We start from the raw sequence: 25,675 nt of genomic DNA on the forward strand, positions 1-25,675 counted from the left end.
CGAGACCGTGAAACACATTTTTATCTGGATGGTATTGACAAGGATATCTAGCAGCATATTCACAAGCGGCGACACCAGCCCGGTTATCAGATCACTGAGGGCCAAAATCATATCCACATATTCATCGTTTGTGTATGCCATACCTCTGCCACACTGGTTTAGAGGTTTACAGTGAGAAAATTTGATACATTTATGCATGTGCCTGGAGTCTGTCACGGGCACATTACTCTGCTGGCAACTAGTCCCTGTCTGGGGGACAGTGCATACAGTATAAAGAAGCAGCCAGTCCTGCGCGCTGTTCCATCGAACATGCATTAACCCTCTGACAGATATTGTTCTGCGTGATTCATACAGACACCGTTAATTTTGAAATGTTCGGTTTCCCTAATGGTGATAGACGTGATGTTTCCAAAATCCCATTGATAGAATAAGATTCTATTTGCAAAGCACATTGCTAGTCCTACTGGTAATTTAAGGCCCTAATGGAATGGAATGGACTTTAACGAGGCAAGAATAATAGTTGGTACTGATCTATGGAACCCCTGGAGGAGAGTACAAAGAAAACAGGTTTCGCGTCTACTAGATGAAGTGGTGTGAATAAATTCACACCCATGATGTGCAAAGGGCTTCTTTCAAATCTGACCAGTCTTTCATTTCTACTACTGTAGTATGTAAGTGAAGATTTTTTCTAGAGTACCCACTGCAATCGCTGTTGACGATTAAGATGCCAGACACTGACCACCATCGAACCATTAACCTCCTGCATGCTGGCCCCAAACACTATCCACTGCACCAAGTGTATAAAACAATGAACATGTGCTGACAGACCATACATGTGGTTACAGTGTTGCCAGATTGCCACTCTAACGTCGTTTTCCTGCCGGATGTATTCGCCGGATGAAATTTTGTGAGACATTTTTTATCACTGGCACGTGAGGAGTCGCACTGCAAGGCCCGAGTGTGCGAATTCCACTTCACCTTGTGTACCTCATATCTTCCATATAAACTTGGTTCTATATTTTTTTGTGAAATGACAGTTTTCATATGTACAGTCTCACAATGAATGTTATAATATTGTAAAATTTCTTAAACATCCCAGTGACTAACAACTATAGTGACAACAATAAAAAATAAAATGAATGAAAAAAATAGAGTTGGAAGTTAACACCGCGCGCGCACGCACGCACACACACACACACCTCTCTCTCTCTCTCCCTCTCTCTCTCTCTAAAAATACATAACACACAGCATATGCAAGCACCAAATGTGATTTGTGAGTTACAAACACAAAAAAAGGAAAAGAAACATTTTGCGCAGAACTCCAACCAGCCAAATTTTCATTGTCTGACAACACTATGAATAATGCTGGTTGAACTTTGTCGCTGCTCCAGCATGAGAACTTCAATGGCCTCACATGTAACAGAAGACAAAACTACCTGTACAAGGGTACATCAAAAACTGATTTTCTTTTTCCCCACAAACAAAGGCATATAAACTGAAATTAGGTTTTACTTTGAAGTAAGTTTCTGAAATACCTCAACTATTCACACTCACTTTACATGGGACATTTTGACATAACTATCCCGACAGTGTCTATTTCCAGAAGTGTGATAAGTAAAAAACAAAGCATTTTCATGTATTTTAAATTATTATGCATTTATTAAACTTCTTAAAACTTTTATAACAACTTCATAAAATGATTAAAGATCAGTTTTCAACAAAGAAAACAGTTTGTTGGAACACATTTGCCTGTCTCCATTGTATCACAATGGCATCGAGGTACTGTATTTATTGCATATATGGAAGGCTCGATGGTCACAAAATGGCATAGCAGGCCAGCCACGTTGAACGAGTGTGATTACACTATGGATTTAACATATATTCACCATTTTCACTCCAACTCCTTCGGTGTACAGCATGCACTAAAAAAATGTCACTGTAATATTAAAACTCTCATTCAATTCAGGATAGATTTATTACTTTCATGAACCAAAGTATTATTATTACCAATATATACAATCATGCACACAACTTATGGATCACATAGACGAACACACAACCTTGCATTCACGCATAACATGGAAGAATATTGCTGTACAGCTTTGTTGCTCAATCTGGAAAGAAGGAGGGGCTGTGCACAGGAAAGAAGTGACAGGAAAAGTAGGCTATGTGATAATGAGAATCACTAAATATATACTATCTGTATCCTGTAATTTTCTTAAAACCATGGCAACAATTCAAATGAAAATAATTCAACATGTGGCTGTTTATTAATGTGACCACTTTCTTAATGAAATCAGCGTGCATTAATTACATAGGCATGCAAAACATTCAATACAAAATATTAGCATCTTTAAGGCAGTCATAGAACACATCATCTAAATACATCATTTGTAAGAGAGATTGAGACCACGAATCCAAATCACATGGCTGCTTGGATTTGCACATCCAACTCTTCATATAACCTCAACGAAACACCACGCGAGTGTACTGGTCTTTGCGCTTCTTCCAAATGCCCATTTTCTCATTAATCTATAAATAACTTAGTTCTCAAATCTAAGTAGTTAACAAGAGCTACTCTTCCCATTAAGGCATTTAATTTGCCACATAGAGAGGTCCACTGAGCTAAGGGGTAGTAGCTTATTCATATTTTGATAAGATGCATCCAACACTTTTGGTGTTTTAATCAGGCAAATCAGTTACAGAACTGTGCTGTTAACTAGAATTTATGCAGTCAGTCTTAATTTCTGCAATGTGTGCAAGAAGCCACAAATTTAAATTGTTCAACCTAATTTTCTTTCATCTGATTGGTCTACAACATGACTTGATAGAGAAGCAGGAATGGTTACTCCTCACTTTGCAGAGAACATTGAAAATGCTTCACAGGTACCATACCAGCAACTTTTTAATTCAGTGTTGTCATGCCTGTATAGCAAAATAAATAAAATGACATTTTGGGACCCTTTATTAACAATCATCCATTAACACCACTTATATTGGTCCCTCTAATTTCGTTAAGTGGACATTTCAAAATTTTATTTAATGGGACTTCTCCACAACAATTTGAATTTAATGAAGGTAATGAAATAGGGTCCTTTATTTTGTGAATTTCTTTGAGGTGAACTTTGTATAAGCTATTCAAAAATTAGGTAGCCCTCAATACAGACATGACATTTCAAGCACAAGGAAACTCTTAACAAAAAATTTCAGACATACACTGAAGAAAAACAGAATAACTGCGGCTCATTTACTTGGAACTGTAATTAAAGCACATTTTTACAGTTATGATTTAATTTCAGAGTCTGATTATTTTCAAATAGAAAACATATCTTGTATCCTACTGGACATAACTTGCAGATGGAAAATGTTTACATAGCCACCAAAATGATTTCATTAAATATTTATGTTCAACAACAGTGATAAATATAATTTAAAATTTAAATTAAAATTAAATAACAAAACCTTTGGTTTTTCAGCTAAATTCCCAGCACTAAAGATGTGGAGAAAGTGCCCATTAACAACAATAGGGTGTCCACAGTTTATTGGATATTTCTTGAATGAAAAAACCTGTCCTACTTTCACGTTCACAAAATGTGAAATAATGACTTTAATATTTTATAAATAGCCTGGAATCTGTGATGCTTATTTCCAAGGATAAATCTTTACAATGAATATTAACTATAGCAGATTAACATACTTTTGGATAAAAGTAATACAAAAGCTTTATACTAGTGGCACAGTGCCAGGGATTTTACATGAAACTGAAAAACAAAGGAAAATGAAAGTATAATTATTTTCCATAGGTCTAATAAGATAGATCTGTAACATAATTTGAGGCAATTTGTATATGAATATAAACACTAAATTCGTCACATACTGATAAGAGCTAATAAATAAAGCAGTAACAAACACTTAAAATGGCAGTAACTCCTCAGCATCATACCAATTTTAAACAATGGTGAAGAAAATGAACTTTTTCTAAGAAATGTCAATTTTCATTGTATTGATTTGCACTTCCTATACTTTGTACCTAAAAAGTTATAAATCAAGTCCTGTATTGGTAGAGTCATACACAAGCACTGCCAGAATTTCTGAAGCACATCACAAATATTTCATTCCATACAGAAAATAAAGGAAATTTAACAATAAAATGATGCAGCATAAATTTTTACTGTATAAATATGTTTAACATGTCACATGATACATGACGCAAGTAAAGATAACATTAGCAGATAAACATACAGATCACAAAATTAAATGTAACACCACAGGCTCAAGAAGGAAACATCTACTACAGACTTTCATGAATCTGAGAATTATTAATCAGACCCCTCCTCTTTTTCCAGAGATTTGGATGGATGACTGTATCTCCATCAAGAGGTATAATGCAGAAGTCCAGGTAAGAAGGAATAATGGATATCCTGCACTGAATTTCTTTACAATAGGCCAATACAGTAGTTCCCATTGAACATTCTTTTTCATTCTCTGTAATAAATTGGAACTAACAGCACTGGCACTGTGTTACAATTCTTTGTGCTCTGATTGTGAGGGTGGGATAATGGCCAGGCTGGCTTGTGGGTAATCTGAAACAGCAGCACGACCACAGATTCACCGATGAGAAGATACCTTGAGAGGCCTCTTCAACTGGTCAATACCAGCCACATTCAACAGTGTTCAGTATTGCCAATCACAGCACTGGTCCAGTCTTTCTTATAGTAATTCACACACTGACTTCTTTTTTTTATTCAGCTTCTTTTCAGGTGACTTCTTGTTTATTTGCCGCACTAAATCATAGAAGATCTGAAAAAGACAAACCGATCATTTATTATAAGAGTGGTCTTATTCAGATACAGAGGGACTACAAAGTTAGATCTACTGATTTTTTGCAATAAAGCCAAAACATTCAGATAAATTATTTACTTTTACAATTTTCTGATTACTATTAGCAGCAACTAACATTGGGAAAAAAACAGACTTTTGAAGTGATCTTAACCATTAGTTTAATAAGTAGCAACACTATTTATTTTCATCTTTTCATTACTTCAAGCCTGTCACTTTTTTTCTGTTTCCTTTCAGGTTCATAGTGTGAGGGGGCCCTCCTTATCCATCAATTTTTATTGCCAGTTTCACAGATCTTGTAATTTCAGACCATGTATACACAATGAATATGAGCTAATGGTGGTCTGATTTTTGTTCTGTACAGTCAGAAACAAAGTTCAGTGACCACTCCATAACAGCAGAAGCGAATGGTACCAAAGAATAAACCTTTTTAAAAATAAAAATCTTTAACTAATGTTTCTTTAACAGAATTTTGCTTCTGGATTGGAAGTACATAATAGAAAACTTCAAATTTGTGAACAAGGTCTCTCAATTTTAATCATGTAAATTTACAAGACACAAGGTTATGCCTACTAATTCATTTGTAAAGATTGTGACAATTTCTGAAGCAAGAAGTGAAACATCATTATGAACAGAAGATTTATGGAAGTGCAGAAAACCAACATTTTAATGAGTACCTGCTTCAGTAACACTAGTATAGGACAGTTAAAAGTTAAGTAAATATGAAAGAATATATAATAGAACCTATTGTTAAATTAATAATTTATGAAAACATATATACCAAGATACACCAAGAAGTTCTCACCACTTGAATAGCGATTTAAAAGTCTTTAAAAGGAAAGTATTTTTCTTAGATACGTACATCATTTACATTGATTTTGGCTTTGGCAGAAGTTTCCATAAATGCACAGTTGAACTGTCGGGCAAGATTGACACCTTGATCCTTTCCTACGACCCTTTCATCTTCTAAATCACATTTGTTACCCACTAACACCATGGGAACATCATCAGTATCCTGAAAAATAATAATAATAATGCAATTCTAGTAATGACGAAAGAACAAGCATTTGCAGTAATACATTTGGAATGCAACACAGTATGTTGCATTAATCTCTCCAAAAAAAATTCTCTGCAACGAAAGATAGTACCTTCAATGCTCAGAAACAAGACTAAGAATCTGGATCAAATTACCAAACTTGTTATATATTATTTTCATTACCTACCAGGATTTTAACATAAAAATTGTCTGTATGTCACTGTAGGAAAATTGAAGCTATCATAAATTGAAATCAAGTACAAGTTGCATAAGTCTTTTCTTTATACAATTGAACACTGTTTTTAATGCAGTTACTGCTCTGCAATGAATCTGTCTTGCTTTCAGAATTTTTGTACATGAACTTGGCTCCTAGCTTTATGGTACATGCATGTTAAGGAAATGCCACACACTCAAAATATATCCTACAAATACCATTATATCGTTCATGGCAAAGGGTACCTTGTACCACTGCTAGTTATTCCACTAGCAACTGGAGAAAGGGAAAAGTGATTGTCTATACACTTCCATACCAGCCCCGATTTATCTTAATGTTGTCTTCATAGACCTTATGTGAGATGAATGGTTGCGACAGAATTATTCTGTAGCGTATCGCAAATACCAGTTTTCCAAACTTTCACAATAGTGTTTTGCCAAAAGAACATCTTCCCTCCTGAGATTCCCATTTGAGTTTAAAAACATCCTGTAATACTCGAGTGCGATCAAATACACTGATTATGAATCTAGTAGTGTGCCTCTCAACTGCGCAACAGTCTGTGTGTTCCTTTCATGGAACTGGACGGGGATTCCAAACACACTAGCTGTACTCAAGAACTTCAAGATCAGCTACACTTACCTATCATTCTCCCAATTAATCTCCCCTTCCCAACAAATGACGATGTGTTCTAGTTCCACTTCATGTTGCTTTGCAATGTCCTGCCCAGATTTCTGATCGACATGACTGTTAAACAGCATATCGCTAATACTGTACTTGAAGATCGTAGGCTTGTTTTTCCAATCATCTGGATTACATTTTTCCCACATTTACAGCACTCTTTATCATTCATCCTGTATCCTCCTACAGGCACTAAAAAAGAACACTTTTCCAAACACTACATTGCCATTAGCAGCCACAGATCACTGTGTATCGTATTTTTCAGGTTGCTTATATACATGTACGTAACATGCGAGATCGTATCACATTATCCACAGTTTATGGCAACACTTTAACATAGGGTTCTGATTCATTTGCCATCCATGGTTAAGTCACATTGTCAGCAGCCTAGCTTTGTTTCACTTGTCTGGCACTGTGAGGTCTGGATTCACAAGCTGCAGAATCCAACATCTGGTGACAATTTCACTGCGCCTAGCTTACATGGCTCATTAGTCTATATTGAAAATTGCTTAATCACAATGCAATATAAGCAGTGCACACACAAAATGTATGCAGCAAGGGGGCATAAAATAAAAACATTCAGGAGTAAGGTCCAAATGGAAGACATGCCAGAAAGATCTCAAAAAAAGCACAATTCGTGCAAATAAACAGGTTATCACTGAAGCCATATTGTGAGCCTATGGGAGGGCGAATCGTCGTCCTCATGATATACACAGTATGCTGGACAAAAATGTGTCGGTTATGTACCCACTCATTATTCTGACTCCTGATTGCAGCAACATAAAGATTTATCAATCTGTTTCTTGGAAGATCGATTCCCAGCATGGGTAACATTCGCCAGGCTCCCCTTATATATAATTGTTGGGCAGCCAACCTCAGGGGTTTTAAGTGAAGTTTCAACAGCAGATGGACAGAGGAAGGAGGGGAGGGAGCTCAAGTTGGCTCTAAGGAAAAAAATGGAAAGAAAATTTGGGTTTTATGTCCTATTATTGTCATTAGATTGAGGGTAGGTGACAATAGGACAAGGCTGGGGAATTAAATTAGATGTGCCCCAGAGGAAAACCTACTGTCATTCACCCGGACTGATTTTGGGAAAGAATCAGTGTCGTATGCTGCAGGTCTGAATCACAATTATCTCAAATTCAAGTCCAGTGCATTAATCACTGTGTCACTCGTTATATAATTGTTTAGAAATAATGATATTGCTTCTTATTAATGATAGTCATTTGCAAGTAGTGTCAACCGGGAGAGAGGCATTTCTAAGGACTGACTGAGCATCATTGTGTAGTGGGACTTAGGCTGTAGTGGGTGTACACCTCTTATGTTTGTTGGAAGAACAACAAATAATGTATCATGTGTGTGTATCATTTAACCCATCTTACAACAATTAAAATGATGGAGGGGGTATCTTCCATTGTAGAACAATGCCACACCACCATTAAAAAAAGAAAGAAAAAAAAGAGAAGAAGAGCTATATTGAAAGTGATGTGTGTTTGGTTTTGTGGATAGTGCATTCCTGCTCATTGAGTAAGCCCCTGACATAGGTGCTTGCCCGCCAATGGCATTTTTCAAATTCTGTTTTGTTTCAGAAATATGAGGTAGCAGATTTTGGTGGGCCACCCTGTATAAAGACAAAACATTCTTACAAAGAATATCAAAGTTCTTGGCTGATAATCTCAAATTTGTTCACTATTCTCTTACCAACATTCAGATGGCCATAGACCATATATTATTTTGAATAATAATGTACAGGTTTTCCACCAAAATCAACTGCGAGAATGAAAAGGATGTGCTGTGAAAACATGTGGTTTAGTTCCTTCCTCATACTCAGTTTTAACTGTGATAGCAAGGCATTTAAACCATTAAACAAAAGGTTTCTACAATCTACATTCATTTCCCTTATATATAAACAAAAATTGTATATACACAGTAATGAACCATTTTCCCCCCTTGCAGTAAGTTTTAACAAAAAACAGGGAAGTTGCATTATTGGTTTATCAGCTTATGATGAGAATACTAATATGGAATCAGAATTGTCTGAAACTTTGTATTCTTACAGATTCGCAGATTAAAACTATGAAAAATACTGTCAGTGAAGCTACTACCATATTTACTCGAATCTAAGCTTTTTACCAGTTTTTGTAATCCAAAAAACCCACCTGCGGCTTAGAATCGAGTGCAAAATAAGCAGAAGTTCTGAAAAATGTTGGTAGGTGCCGCCACAACTAAATTCTGCCATCAAATTATGTAGTGCTACACAGGCATGCTTTGCAGGCACAAAGATAAATACTGGCAACAAAACCTCTGCGTCAGTAAACTAAAAAAATAAAAAATATACAAAAGGCGGAAGACGAGCTTTTTTTCTTCACCTCGAGTTTCGACCACTGCATTTTCATACATTATCCAACGAAGTAAATACAAATTCCGTATTGTTCATCTTCGAATGTAGCAGCATTTGAACGTACTACGAAAATCCGACTGGCAAGACTGTTTGGGATGTTTGTCAATATAGCCAACTCTACGTTCTGAATTTTTTCCTACCTGTGACAAGAGATCGTTGCTAATAAGAACTTTTATGAATTGTGAATCACATGCAGTATTATCTTCACCATAAGAATAATACAAATATAAACATTTTGGCATGTATTCTTTCATGTTTGCTGCTATCTCATTAAAATCCTGTCTGCCCAATAAACCGCGAAACTAGAGTGAGACAACAGCAAACGCGGAATAATATACATATTATGTCATGTTCATATTATTCTTATGCCTAATAGTGATACAGTCAGAAATGAAGCACAGCAATTGACAAGATTTTTAAATCTAAGATGACTAATTTCTGTGCAGAATGAAATTTACTACAGAGGCGTCTGCAAAGATTTTCAAACGGAGAAAAATTTTCGCTAAACTCTTGTTCAGAACATCATCTATCATACGCAGTCTATTATGTGGGTCTTGTTGATCATTATCAAAGAAATCAGCAGTGTAAGTAACAACCAATAGCAGTATCTTGCCATTGTTTTGCTAATGAGACAATTCCTCTCTTATTTATTGTAAGCGGTGTTAGCCCGCACAAAAGCAAGTCATGCCACAAGCGGCGACAGGCTGTAAACACTCATTATCAGAATGCAACAAACAATGCATGACACAGTACAGTAATGAATTTTCAGCTTAGAGTGACGTAAACACCAATAACAAAGAGAACGGAACTTATCAGATCAAAGAAAAATAAGCAATCAATTCAAACCAGACAAAGCACGTGAAAAAGGAATGGTACCCGTATAAATACGGACAGAGCACCTGAAGCATAGCAATGGCTACATGGTAAAGCTTAACTGCTAAGCTTGAGACTCGAACCAAACTACTGTAGCTGTATCGTCATTCATTTGACCTAAATTGTGTCTGATATTACAATGGACCAACTGTTTCGATTTGGAGGTGCGGCCTAAAATTCTCTCCCCCCTTGAATTTAGAGTCTCAAATGTCAGGTGTGGTTTAGATTCGAGTAAATACGGTATCCTCACAGATCCTGAAGCTGAAGAGGTCCCTATCATACCCCATATACCAATGATCTCACTCATTTTAAGTGGCTTTAATTCCAAATCAAGGTAACAAAAAACATGGCCCAAAATCAGAAGGAAGAGGAAGGGGTGGAGAGGAGATAGATAGGATGGGGAGGAGGGGCACAGAGTCTGGGCAGCAAAGGTTTCAGTCCTGTGGGGAAGTACAACTAGCCTACAATTAACTTTTAATTTTAGAGATTTAGTTTTAAGCTTCAATGAATCACATGCACAGTACTAGCGACAAAAGGCAAGGCAGCAAGGGCTGGCAGGCAACGGGCAGAGAGGGTAGTAAACAATACAGGGCAAGTCAAAAACAACCTTACAACTTTGGAATGATGTAGAAATTTATTGAGATAACATACAGAATTGGCAGATGTTTCATTTTGTAGTAAACAACCTCAAGTTTGACAGAAAAGTGTCAAGTGTAGTTTTTGGTTCAACGTGACTACCATTTGTAATGCAGCACACATCCTGCTGGTAGTCAATTTCTTTCCACACTTGTTGTAGCAAATTGGGCACAACTTATGCAACTGCAGAATAGATTCAATTTTCCAGGTTGGCTTAATCATTTGGGAAGGGGGGGGGGGGTGGAGAGAGAACATACAAACGGTCTTTAACGAAACCTCTGACACACAAATCCAGTGGTTTCAAGTCTGGGACAGTCAGACCTTCACGGCCAATTCACCGACCTGGGAAGTGATTATCAATGAGCGCCCCCCCCCCCCCCCCCCCAACTTCTGTGAGAAAATGAGGTGGTGCACCATCATCTTGGTAGTAAACCATCCCATCTGTGTCGCCTACATCAATCTGTGGAACAGTTGTTGTGGAGTTCATTTCATGAAACACGGTGAGCACAATCCACACCAGTGAAAGTAGCCATTTTAACTGTGTACTATGTTGGCATTCTTGGTGGCAGAATGGGGTACTGATGCACTATGTGAATCAAACTTTATGTTGTTTGCTACAAAAGGCACACCTACCAATTCTGTAAGTTATCTAAATGAATTTATTTATCATTTCATGAGTGTAAAGTCCTTTTTGATTCACCCTGTTTGTTGAATTCCAAGACCACAACTTAAATAATATTTAAGAAAACTGTTTTGCCTAAACTTTCAGGACAACAACTGTGAAAATCCAGTTAATGTACAATAATACTAAACTAATTCCCTTCACAACAAAACAGAAGAAACAAGCTCTAGTGGTAACATACTTTGAAGCCCACAACAGAACTAGCACAGTAACCATATATACGAAGGCGCTTGTACTAGTAACTAAGGACCTGAAAAATTCGCATTTTTTGATAAATGTAAATATAGATTTGAATTCTGCCTCAAAATTTGTAAATGCAAAATTATTTGATGGACTACGATCTCTCAAAGCTCAATCTCGAGACAATCAGTATAAGAACATAATGGAACGTAGAACTCACATCATGAAGCCTAGCATCTAAAAGAGCCCCTCAGATGCTTAGTATTTACTGGGCAACAGTAATGAGTCAATATATTACATGAAAATGTAAGGCCAGAAATGGCACACACTTATTCTGCAATAGTTGTGCCCAAGGTGTCAGCACTCTGCCCTTGTAGCAAATATGTCGTGGCTCTACGATGCATGTATTGCAACTGAAATCGCTATGTACTCCAAAAATGGAAAGCAAGAGGAAGCAGCAATGGGGAAAAGGTGGCTTGGAGGGCGTTTGGCACATGACCATACCAATAAGCAAAGAGAATTTGCAGCAGAGCCAGAAAACTATATGATTTTTTTTTTTTTTTAAATCGTGAACAAGGAATCTTTAAAAAAAAAATTAGTGAACCTCATTACACATTGCATACACAGGAAAGATACTGTTCATATACTCATCGGATTTCACTTTCTATCATGCTGGAAGCAATCAATAAAACTGGAAAGATTAAGATATATTAGTGTTGTAGAGGATCAACATGTAAAACTGTTATGTATTTCTGCAATAAATAATTCAAGCTCCTGAAATGAACACATTAGCAGTAACAGTGTCATTTCCCTGTACTTCCATACTTTTGTCAACTGTCTGTACAGCTAATCACTGAATAAATATTAAATATGTAGTCAGACTACTCTTCTGAATCACTTCAACAAATATTTCATCTATTTTACACAATGGATTGATATGAATATGATGTCACTATATCAGTAAAGAAGAACACAAGCAAAGGCCATTTTGGGGAAAAAAAAACTGTTGAAGTTTTTTCAAAAGCAAACACTCCAGTCAAAAAGTTCAACATCACCAGTTTGTTTCTGACAAAGTCAATTTCAAAGCTCTAAGGCTTCATCTGAAGGCACATAATGTGACAACTTTTTAAATTTTTACACCTACTCACTTTAAAAAAGCAAATGTTTCCAAAAAAATATATGTGAATTTCACCAAAAATAGATGCAAATTTTGAGTTGCCTACTAGCAACTATCTAGTCTGCTATAAACCAATGGGAATAGTACCAGTTTTCTATAAATACTTTTAGTTTCACCCGTAACTAATGAACTGTCTTCCAAAATGAACGTTTGAAGAAAACGTGGGCGACGTTAACATTTAAAAAAAATATGATGGTAAATAAATTACATGTTTTCCAGGAGCTAAAGCTAACTACCAACTTCCACAGGAGAGAACCTACATTCATTCAGTATGGGCAGCCTCAGTTTATTCGTATTCCTTGGGTAATATTCAATGCTAACACGTGATGGGTTGTACATAAACATTATTAGACTATACTACAATAACAGCCAGAATGAACACATACTTAGCATGTGTGGTCAGTAGCTTTAGGATATCCACTTTCAATATTTGGTATTGCTTCAATCAACACCAACCTGGAAGTTAAGTCAAGAGGCAATCATTAATGGTAGTTGCACGAAGTTTCTTTCAATGGTTTTGCAAATCCAAAGGACTCTTCTAAACATCTGTTCAATTTTAACACGGCAAAGGTCTCTGACAGTAAAAATGTGAAGTTAAACACATCATTTGAGAAACATTTTAGTGCTTAAAGAAAGAAAGAAAGAAAGAAAGAAAGAAAAAGAAAAAACAACTACTACTTTCAGCATTGTATCTTCATGGATGAAGCCATTGAGAAATTCTTTTAAATCTGGGTGCCGAAAGAAATTCTAATAACTAAAATTGGTCCTGAAAGAGGAGAGGTGGACACATTCATCGTGTTCACCTGACAACCAATGTCACAATTTAAATTCCAAATATCTCTGAACCTATTTTCGCTCTCTCCTTTCCTTGCATTCCTGCTGAATGTTTGAATGTGCATTTATGGACAAATGATCTGGAAGTATGTTATTTATCTTTCTAATAACCCCTATCCCCATCAGTCCCAACAGAACCAAAACATGACACTTTTCTAATGAGCATGATGTGACTGGAGTGATATGACTGTCAATCTTTGTAACTTTTTTGTGACCATGACTTACAGGCAAGTATTTCACTGATTCTGCACGTTGTACCACATTCAGTAGCATGTCTGAAGAGCAAGAATGGTTGTACTCATACTAGTCACATATTTTTAAGGATTGTGAAGATTATGGAATTATGAAGACATTTTGTTTTTAAACAAGCTTGTGCAATAATTATAAAATATGGCAGAAATAAACAACATATCTTTATATTTTGTCCAAACGGACAGCAGCAGATATAAAAAGATAAATTTTAGATACTACACAACTGTGAATACATTTCTTGTGGATAAATTTTCACGACGGGCTGCATCAACCCTTTATTGCATAATATGCTACGTAAGGTGAAACACATACTAGGTGTAGTCAATCACCGACCTCATTACCACCTACAAAACTTGTGTCAATCTTATCTGTAGGAACATGTCTGCAATAATGGCACACTACAGTTGTCACTGGAGGAGAAGAAGAAAAAAAGGGCACTTCCTACCTTTATTTCAATAATAGGCTGCTCCTTTTAGTTTTTATTCCTGAAGGGATTTTGCACAGTACTGTGGTGTGGGGATTCAAATGTGTACCAGCACTGCCGCCAAATAAAACATTAATTACCTAATTATTTCCTGGAGATAAAAATTACAACGTTAAGACTAACTCTGGTATATCCATAAGCAGTATTAACAGTGTGTTAGGGTGTATTTGGAATAATGTCAAAACAATCCAATGGTGATATTTGTAATTACATTTTATCATATTGATGAAGATGCAAACTAGTAACCCCTATGAATTTCAGCATATCAGCTGCAGATGGCATCTTGTATTATGAAGCACACCACGGACCAGTGGTGACAAGCAATTTAAAGAAGTACTAGATCATCATACAACAAATACTAAACTATCACAAAAATTAAGTAAATATCATCATGTGTAGATTTCCATATTTCACACGATTCAGTTCTAAAAAATGGCTCTTACAATTGTGAAGTCTCGCTGTAACCAGGTGTTTTGTACGGAACTGGAATGATGAAGGACACATCGACTAATATTGTGTGCCAATATTTTGAACCAGAGTCAGAGTTCTTCATCTTCATTCATACATACGCCACAAATCATAGTGCAGTGAAGAGTACCATGCAACACTACTAGTCACCTTATTTCCTGTTCCAGCCACAAATAACACAAGCGAAAAATGATTGACTGTAAGTCTCTAGTTTTTCTTATTTATATTCATGGTCCGTACACAAAATGTTAGTTCACAACAGCAGACTCATTCTGCAGTCGGCCTCAAATGCTGGTTCTCTAAATTTCCTCAACAGTGCTTTGCGAAAAGTTCCGGTGATTCATATTAGAGTTCATAAAGGACCTCTGTAAGAAAGCACATGAATGCTAATCAAACCTCATGGTGTCAAATTTAGCAGCACACCTCTTAACTTCTAAGTCACCCTCTAATTCGAGCTGGTGGGGATCGCAAGAACACAAGCAGTACTCGATAACAGTTCACACTAGTGTTCTGGATGCCATCTCTCTTATAAATGGGCTACACATTTCCCAATAAAACGGAGTTGACCTCATTAACTTACTTTTTTATATACATTTTGAGCTAGCTGCTATTCACATTCAAGTTACCTTCCCATATACCTCAGCATGATCAGCAAATAGCCTTAAACTACTGCTCACCCTGTCCATCAGACCATATATATAGTAAAAGTGATCCTGTCACACTTTCCTGGGACAGTTATGACAGTACCATTGTTTCTGATGAACAGTTGCCACAATGACAATGTTCTGGGATCCATTACTTACAAAGTCTTCGAGCCACTCGCACATCTGGGAACCTAACCATATGCTCAGACTTTCATCTACATTCTCAACAGTGGAACACCATTTTGCATCCCTTCTGGTAATCTAGGAATGTGGAATTTGCCTGTTGCACTTCACCCAAGGTTCACAGGATATCTTATGGAGGGAAAAGTAGCGAGCTGACTTTCACATGAGCGATATTTTCTGGCTGTTGACCCATCTGTACGTACCCTCATCCACTAACCTACACATTCAACTGGTGTCAATACCCTAATCAGCTAAATAGCTATACTATTAATCCATCTTTCACAGTGTCATAAACATGTTTTAGAACTTTTTCTAGCAACTGCTTTACTTCACACAACAACGTAGTAAACTGATGCAAAAGAGATTAGTCTTACAATTTACCTTGTGTCAGGTGAAACCACAACTGGTAAATTCTACTAAGTCTTCTGAACCAACTGGACTAAAATGTACAACAGAGCCACTTGAGAAGTTAAGGACATATGTAAGTGAAGCAGGGACTGGTGAGGAATCATTCTTGTGATGATGTATACTGCTAAATGGGGAAATCCATTACTTAGGTGACCTTGACAAAGGAGTTTGTTATGGCCTGGCACCTGGGAATGAGCATCTCAAATGGTTGGTGGTTGCCCAATACAAAATTTTCTACTTCCCTATTCATAAATTTATACAATAATATGACTGGTTCCAATTGTTCTAGCAATCATTTCCAGATCTTGCATTGACATGCACCTGATGTGGAACAATATTTCTGAAGAAGCTTTGCAATTTCCATAGCTCAAAACTAAAGATGCTGCAGACTGATCTCTGCAATTTAACAGCCATTCGCCAATTCACATACTAAATGATATGCAATATTTTAAGCCCTTTACATCCTGTACCTTTTGTACAATATGCACATTTCATCCAGCTTGGAGCATCCTTTCAATGTACACTAATTTTGCTCACTTCCATAATGAATTCACCATACCCTACTACTAATTTTTTGGCTGTTATTTATTTCAAATTTCTAAATGCACAATATAAACACAAGATCCGGAGATGACTGCCAGAACAATTAAAATCATTGTATAAATCTGCTCTCTATAAAAATTAAAATACAGTGAAAATTGATATCACTATTCCACATATCATACCATGTCAAGTCATAAGAAAGTTGTTTGATGTCCACACCACATGACAAAATGTGAAGGTGAAAGGCCAGTCCACTGTGTAGAATTGTATAAGCAGTGATCCGTGGCAGATCTTATGACTAAGTACAATGCTGGTGCAAGCACAAATGTATCATAGTGCACAGACCTCCAGACCTTGTTTACACATGGCTCTACAGCAGACTAACCCCCACATACCCCATAATGATCTAAGAACACTGTCCATTACAATGACTGTGACAACAGGATAATTGAAATTAGACTGCGGATCAATACAAATGTGCCACCTGGTCAGATGAATTACGTTTCAGAAATATGTAATAACACTTGCAAGTGATATTATCAAAGGTGCAACTATCACTGAGCCAGATATTTTGTTTATAGTGGTGACAACTACATCAAAAGAGATGAACATGGATTTTGTGTATAGCCTATCTCTATTTCAAATTATCACTGTTTTAAAGGATTAGATTTTTTTATTTAATTAAATCATGGGGCTAGGTGGGTGGATGGGCAAAGGTAAGTGGATTAGCTTTTCTTGTAAAATGTAGTAACACATTTAGAGGAGAAGCAAGATTAAATATGATTGCTGCTCAATTCAGTTGCAGAAATATACCACGATTTTCGAGGATTTATTTAGGTTAGAAGCTAGTAGTAGTACAGTTTCAACTGCTGTGTCTAAAATGAGCAGTAATTATAATTACAATCTCTCTTCTCTTCTGAATGTGTAATTACTTTTGACAATAAAAACTGTCCACTTACCTTCACCCATCCACCACCTACTGAGTTAATTTAAAAAACAAATCATTTGAAACAGTGATCATTTGTAATGGAGACTGCGCAGCACAGCAGACGTGTGGTCTTCATTGTACGGATGGGGTATAAGATAGATCTTGTTGGAAGCATAAATGAGCTCTTCGTTCAGAGATAATTATGCAACTTGTAATGGTACTTTCATTACGCAACCATTACGGCACCTCAACTCAACCTCTCGATACCAGCAATATTCTACTGTGTTTTTGTAATGTAGTTAACATATTTCTGAGACAACATTCCATTTTGATTTCATTAATGTAGGGATACTTTGATGCATCAATATGTTTATGTTGCAATGATATTATTCTGATGTGTATTCTTTCTTTTGTCACTATGATCTTTGACGTACTTTTAACTGATTTTTGGGCACGTAAGCAGTTGTTAGAGAGTTAGAGTCGGACCTTGAGAAGGTCTAGTGTTGGACATCATGTTGGAAAGACGCATATTGCAGCCAGTTTATAAAATGTGAACTTTAACAGCGAGGAAGATGTTTTCAAGTATGTTTTGTATTGTGAAGTGATGTTTTGTGTGTTACGTGCCATTGCAACAAAAGCAATAAAAAAAGAAGTGTAACTTAAATTCAAAGTACTGATTACTTTTTTTTACATCACCATTGTGCTAACTTTGAAAGGTTTAATCTTCAAGAATGATTTGTGAATGGCATCTACAAAACTTTTGAATGCAGCAGAATAAAACCTAGGCCTCATTGCATCCGAGCTCGAAATCACCACCACCTACATTTTCGACGATTGAGCCATAACTTTACAACGAGACCAGCGTGGGAAACACGAAAAGATGAGTGCCTAGTTTATTATTACATGAAATTACTTTATTAACTGTGCTCTAATGACACCTGCCACTTAATAACTTTGTTGTTGCCCAAAAATGCAGTATTTAGCAGCGTGAGCAACACCACGATCATTATTAAATTTTGACCTTTGTTGTGGCAGGGTTGTTAGAAACTGTACTTTGTGGAAGTAACAGTGGAAGCGATAGTGTAAAAACCATGTCTATTTTCAAATATATCAAATCAATGCAATTATTATTGTATTCAGATATTAACATAATGTGAGATGTTAGTCTCGTTTCGTATTGGAAAAGTCACTCACTTCGCCGCACATTACGTGTCAATTTTCGCAATTGGTATCTGGCAACTTGTCAGTTGCCCCTATGATATAAATTTCACATGCAAGTGTTCTTACAAATTACCCATGTTTCTTGTTACAACATGCCAATGATTGTGCCCGGATATGCTGTCATCTAGCGTAACAGCCCCTCAAATCATAGCAGTACTTTGCTATGAGGGACATTTATCTAGATTTCTATGGAACCTGTGGCAGTAATAGATGGCACCATGACAAATGTGGACTGTGTGCTTATTACTGCTGACCATCTGCAGCCCTTCACACTTTACATTTTCTTCAATGGCGACTGTATCTTCCAGCAGGGCAACCAAGTCACAAGGTCGTTACGGGAACAGCGTGACTGGTGCCACATACCTCCAGAAACCTATGAAGGATTTGTTGAATCCATGCCATGCAGAACTGTTGCCACACTGTTCAGAAGGAGGACAAACATGCTATTAAGCAAGTGTTGAATGTTTTGACTCATTACTTATGACAGATGTAGTACACTGACCTAAAATGGGACAAATTAAAAATTAATACATTTACCACCTGAAAGATCTCACTGATAGTGCAAGAAATTCTCTTCTTGTACTCTCATTGACTAGCAGTAACATGAAGCAGAAAGTCTTAAGCAGTGATTTAGCTATATTCAATATCATAATTTTTCATTGTCTTTCAAATGTGAAATTACTACTCCCATGCAACCTGAACGAATATTAGGAGCGAAAACTTATTCTGTTACAATGGCTGGCCCCTCTGTTGTCTGAGCCTTAACCAAAGGTGAAACTAACAATGTCTCAATGCTGTAGCACCACATGACAAATATCAAGTAAGTTGTTTTAATCAGAGTGTACTTAAGACTGCAACCAAAAAGGAAAATGTCACAGCTCAGATTTTCTTCTGCTTTCAGTGTTGTTTTAGAATCAGTTACATTAACATCTGGAATATGTCATTTATGTGTTCTGTAATGAAAGGAGTCCTCAACACAAATTTAACATACTGTGTGTGAATTCACAAGAGAACCCATCAATGATTACACAATTAGTAACCAATCATTTGAAATATTCACAACTGTTAAATATCACAGAACACTAATGTAAAACCTGTCTCCCACATTATTTAATATTTCAGAGTATACATCTGGATTTATTTGAAGTGTAACAATCACACAAATACAGGTGCCGGACAGTTCTAATGAAATTTCTCTCTTCCATATACACGACCAATTCTGGAGTATTGCTCCTTAGTCAGGTACTGTTCTGCGGTAGGCTTTAAGAAAAGTGTAATAATTTTAAAGTGCCTAGTTCCCTAGGGTTGCTGTTTACGAGTATTCCTGGTTTCATTATTTGTTTATTTTCTTGACATTATGTTTATGCTTGCCTGTCAAATTTAACAGTAATATGGTTTTTGATTTGTGCACATTCACACTACTACATAACAGTTATATAGCTGAAACTGGTCAACAGTGAACTTAAGTGTTGTAATCCTGAAGGTTTAGCAAACACATGTACATACATTTCCATAATCTACACACCACTGAAGTGCTTGGCAGAGGGAACAGTCTACTGTATCACAGATGAAATGCTTTTCATTCCAGCCACATACTGAATGAGAGAAGAATGACTGCTTAAATACTCCTGTGATTTCTGTAATTCCCCTAACCTTGTACCTGTTGTCCCTCAAGAAAAAATATGTTGTGGGAGGGGGCTGTAGTTTTAACACCAGTTTTTGTGCTGGTTGGTTGAGCACGGTATAGTTTATGTCTTACATGTCTAAGTCCATGTTTTTTTAACATTTCCATTAAGCTCTCCCGTGGATCAAACAGACATATGACAATTAAGGCCACCCTTCTTAAGGCCACCCTTCTTAGTTCACAATCTTCCTTGTTAGTCCCCATCTGGTGTAGGACCACACACTTAAGCAATATTCTGTTATGAAATGCACTAGTGTCTTGTTAGCTAACTCCTTTGCAGACTGTTTACATTTCCTAGTGTCCCACCATCAGTGCTGAAAGTCATGTGAAGATGATCAGAATGTGCTCACAGGGTGGTAATCGACAACACATGATGAAGCTAAGCTTTTCACACACCCTTTTCCATAGGTTCACAAACCCCAAAACAAACCATGATAGCAATGACTTGCAATCACCATAATATATGTTTCTAAGCAACTTTTGAACGACCTCGCCTACTTTCAATCGATGAAAAGGTGGACGTGTGTGATTTAAAATACTGGCCATTTGGGCAAAGTATCATTTTCAGTGTGTTACTGCCACTGGTCTTCCTTTTCCTGGAAAAATACTGATGGAAATTTATTCTGCCATCAAGACTAAGACATTGCATGCTTTAGCAATACCAACAAAAAGACTGATAGAAAACTTATAGCACTCATTTTATTTTAACTTTTTTTATTTAACCTACAATTGTGCTGTGTAGTTGTTGCACTTTATACATTTGCTACAGTTTAGTTCAGAGAATCGCAGAATCTACCACATTTTGCGATCTTTTTACTTTGAACTCATTACATACAAAAGTTGTCCTATATGAACATTATAAATATGACATTTTCATATTCCAAGGAACCATTTAAATCTTAGCTACAAGGTCATAAAATGTTGAAGAACATTAGAGGTTGGCATGCTAAAGATATTCACTTTAATATTTAACCTAAAACTTATGTACATCAAACCAATGCTCTTTTGAATTGAGAGTATGCAAAGGAACTAGTACTTTGATGCCAGTGTCTACCTTTTTTTTTTTTACAAAGCTGTTGAAACAAAAAGATTAAGCTTTTATCAGCAACATTCCTCTGCTTGTTGAAAGAGGTTTACTGTAATGTATGGCAGTTTGCCAGTTTTCCACTGTTTGCATGACAACAGTGGTAAAACAGCACAATACCTGTAGGCTCTGCTTTAATTATTCTAATCTCCCCGCTTTACTTTATTTTCTTACCAATAAAGTTTACAGCATGCTTTACAATGACTCCTATCAGCAGACAATTACTAACAAGTTCTATCAAATTCTCAAGTGTGAAGAAAACAAGTAGCTCCCTTCTAAAGCATAGATGGGTTCGTTGTCTCAGCACATGAATTAGAGTACCAGTATTAACCGCAAAAACACACCACAATGGCTGTCCTGATACCTTTAACAATTTCTAAATAAGAAATGCTTGGATCCTGTAGGGCACTAGATAATACAATGGGCACAAATTGAACTAAATTGCTTATTTTCAATATGTGATATGTTTAACATGAACAGAAAAATAGAACAATTACTTAAAAATTAAGTCTAACCCATGTAACAAATTTTGTTACAACATGTACACACATCTGCCCGCTTAAAAATTATGTACCATATAATTCTGAACTTACCTTCACCCTTAATATTTGCTCTCTCAAATCCTGAAGGTCATTGAATGTTGATTGTGCTGTTATAGAATACACTAAGACAAATCCTTGGCCATTTTTCATGTAGAGGTCTCTCATTGCAGTGAATTGTTCCTGAAAGTCCATAAGAATTACAAGTAAGAGCACAATGTCCATGTATTATATTAAAGACACTACACTCCCAACAGAACAACAACAACAACAACAACAAAATGCTACTTATGAAAGACAATTTCATATTTACAGATAAGGAGTAGTTATTAATTTACAATCAATTTAAATTAAGAATACTGTAATGACTGTACTGTAGAATGTTGCCAGAAAGAAGAGATGAGAAAAGTGAAGTATGAGTACTAGCTGTGAGCCGTGTAACTTCTGTACAAATGTACAGTGCAAGGCCGTTTTGTCAGCCCACAGAGGTCACGCACATCAGGAAACAACTAATTACACACTCACCAATTGCGAACTGAAGGTAGAAAGTGCAGAGGTCCTCAAAATCCAAGCAAGTTAAAGAGTTCTGCAGAGTTCGATAGTCCCGTGTCAAATAACTATGAGACTGCAGTAAGCAGCATATAGTAGTAAACAAGACAGGACGCTTTCACAGCAGTTACGACAACCAAGTTTGGGGGACACCGACACTTTGACCTGTGGCAAATGTGTGCTGACCGCACTAAATTCCAACCTCACAACTCCGTGAGACAGCATGACCATCTGAGAAATGCAGTGAGTGGATCACAACATAGTATGGAAATGATGTCTACAGCTGTGAAAAAGAACATCTAATATAAGTCGAAGGTATTGAGTTCCCCCATTGAGCATACTGTATTGTCCGATACATGTAAGTAAATCATGAGAGCTTTTCATGGAAATGACGAACTTAGGGAATTGAAGGACAGCTGTAACCTAGCATTTGAACCAATGCCATGCCAGAGATATTACATGCTACTAAAATTTACTAAAACCAGGATTGTGGGTGCAGCTCTACGTAAACTACTTTCATGTGATTTGGCAGTAACGTGGGCAGCTGTGAAATGAATTTTATTGGGGACCTGAGTCAAAATGGACTTTCTAGTCTAGTAGACAGAGAAAGCTAAAGTATGGCCATATGGGCAAGTCGTGCTGATACATTGCAACTCCAATTTCAAGGAGCCATCCAGGGAGTGATGATGGCATCAGACGTTCCCAGTAACCGTGCTCTAATAGGGAAGCTGGTGCAAGCAGTGTTCATACAGGGAATCTAAGATGAGATGATTAAAACGGTCTTGAGAGCAGGAGGACAAGATTTAACATCATCACAATTAGTGGCTCTAGTGTTAACAGAAGAAACATCAATCACCTCTTTTAAAAAAGAAGTTCAATGAATCCAGTCGCCAGGAGGATTATTGTTTCAGATGAAAGATACGAGATCATCATGCTAGACACTGGACTATGGAGAAACACATCAGGAAAACAGACCACATGCACCCAAGTTGTGGTAGAGCAGAGAAACAGGCACCTCATCCTCCACCACCGCCATGAAGGATAGAGGAAACCCTAGGCAAAAATTGGAGATGTCCGACCGATAGGGTGTCGTCGATGCGATCTTAATGGGCATGCAGGGCTACATGATCAGGTGAGACCTGTGATATATTAAGTTTGTAAAGGACCGGGACACTTACCCTGACAGTGTAATGCCGATGCTAGGCTAGTGAATATGGAGACTCAGAAAGAATGGCAGAGCTGTACTCAGTAGACACCAAGAGCAGGAAATAATTCTGTAAAACTTACTGACCAGGAGGGAACCACACCAAGAGCAACAAGTTTCATGGCCAAATGCGACACCATAGGTATCATTGGGAAGGTAGGATCGGACTAGGCAGAAATACAAGAGATACCTACAAAGTGAGGAACCAGAAGAGATAAGATGCCACATCTAAGGGGAACAAAGAGCAAAGATGAGCAATAGACAGAAAGGAAAGTATGTGTGACAATGTATGAAAATGCCAAACAGATGAAAAGAGTTTAACAATTCAAGTGCAGAACACAGATCTGACAGAAGGAATAGTAGAGAAGCAGCAGTTGCAAATGGGCGTTCATTTTCCTCTAGCCTTGGTGATGTGCAGACACACACATTCATCGCAAGTATCGTGAATAACACAGAGGAAGTGGTCATATTGAGAAATCCTAAAGTAAAGGTAGAATCAGTACCTGACACAGGAGAAAGTGAGGAATGCCATGTGCATTCTCTTCCTGTAGCTGAGTAGTTTCTCTCGGCTTTTGGAAGCATCCTAGAAGCATAGGCTATAAACTTCTCTTTTCCATCCGAAATCTGCACCAGAACAGCACCGATCCCATACCCGCTGGCATCTGTGTATAGTTCTGTAGGTGCTCTCTCATCATAAAGACCAAGTACAGGGTCAGTCAGAGCTTTTCGCAGCACATCGAAAGAATCTTGTTGAGCACCACCCCAGATAAATTTAGCATCAACTTTTAACAACTCTTTGAGTGGGTTGGCTTTGATACAAACGTCTTTGATAAAACGACAGTAATAAGAACATAATCCGAGGAAGCTTCTCACATCTCTAATACTTTTACAAATAGGAAATTCCGTTATAGATCTCACCTTTTCTGGGTCTGGCCTCACACCTTCATTTGACACAAGGTGACCACGTATTTTGATTTCTTTTGCTCCAAAGTGACACTTTCTTGGATTAAGTTTCAGTCCACCTTGTTGGAGACACTAGAACGGCCCTCAGTCTTTTTGTATGTTCATCAAATGTCTCTAAGAACACTATAATGTCATCTAAATAACAAAGACACAATGTCCACTTCAGGTGCCTTAGAAGATTATCCATCATCCGTTAGAAAGTTGCTGGTGCATTACACAAACTGAACGGGATTACCTTAAACTCATACAGGCCCTCTGGGGTGATGAATGCAGTTCTCACGATTAGCCTCATCTACTTCGATTTGCCAGTATCCCGAGTACATGTTCATGGTTGAGGAAAACTTAGCCCCCTTCCGACAATCTAATGTATCGTCAATTCGTGGAAGAGGGTAAACGTCCTTTTTAGTTATCTTATTAAGCTTCCTGTAATCAAGACAAAAGTGCCAACTGCCATCCTTCTTGACGACGACCACCGGTGATGACCATGGGATCTGCGAAGGCTGAATGATGCCATTCTTCATCATTTTCTCTACCTCAACACGAATTATTCGACGTTCCGTTGCTGACACATTTCAGAGAACTCTTAAAGAATGGCAAGTAGCTTCTTCTGTTGTTCCTTAGTGAGATCTGGTGATAGTTGAGCTAGAAGATCTTGTCTCGCAGTGGTAGTGCTAATTTTGCCCACAGATTTTGCATGGGAGGTTTCTATGATGCTCAGCTGTTCTTCAATTAACAGCTCAGCTGTTTGCTGTGCACGTGTCTTGAGAAGGATCTGCAGTTCTTGGCGACGGTTAACTATCCACAATTCATCGAATCCGTTCTTAAACGAGACGTTAGAGTCTGGGATGACCAAGTTATTCCTCAGTGGTATGCTTCTCTTACATTCCACTACAAGATCCATGGGTTGATGCATGGCACGACACGTGACAGTTACCTTTCTAGCGTTGACTGCAGGAATGATCACTTCCTCC

The 25,675-nt window shown here is 37.3% G+C and overlaps 1 protein-coding gene across 3 annotated transcripts in view; it reads right to left on the reverse strand.

Annotated features, from left to right (window-relative positions):
• Positions 1 to 1,637: 1,637 nt before the first annotated feature.
• The window catches only part of LOC126183273 (ras-related protein Rap1), a 58,467-nt gene continuing 34,429 nt past the window's right edge, over positions 1,638 to 25,675 (reverse strand). For all 3 annotated transcript variants that reach the window (XM_049925093.1, XM_049925096.1, XM_049925095.1), the window contains 3 exons: positions 22,043 to 22,171; positions 5,702 to 5,854; positions 1,638 to 4,800 (listed from right to left, as the gene is read on the reverse strand). In XM_049925093.1, the coding sequence (XP_049781050.1) occupies positions 4,711 to 4,800; positions 5,702 to 5,854; positions 22,043 to 22,171 (372 nt within the window). In that variant the 3' untranslated portion in view covers positions 1,638 to 4,710. The remainder of the gene's footprint in view (positions 4,801 to 5,701; positions 5,855 to 22,042; positions 22,172 to 25,675) is intronic.

Source organism: Schistocerca cancellata, chromosome 4 (genome assembly GCF_023864275.1).
Source record: "Schistocerca cancellata isolate TAMUIC-IGC-003103 chromosome 4, iqSchCanc2.1, whole genome shotgun sequence".
Classification (NCBI taxonomy): Eukaryota; Metazoa; Arthropoda; class Insecta; order Orthoptera; family Acrididae; genus Schistocerca; species Schistocerca cancellata.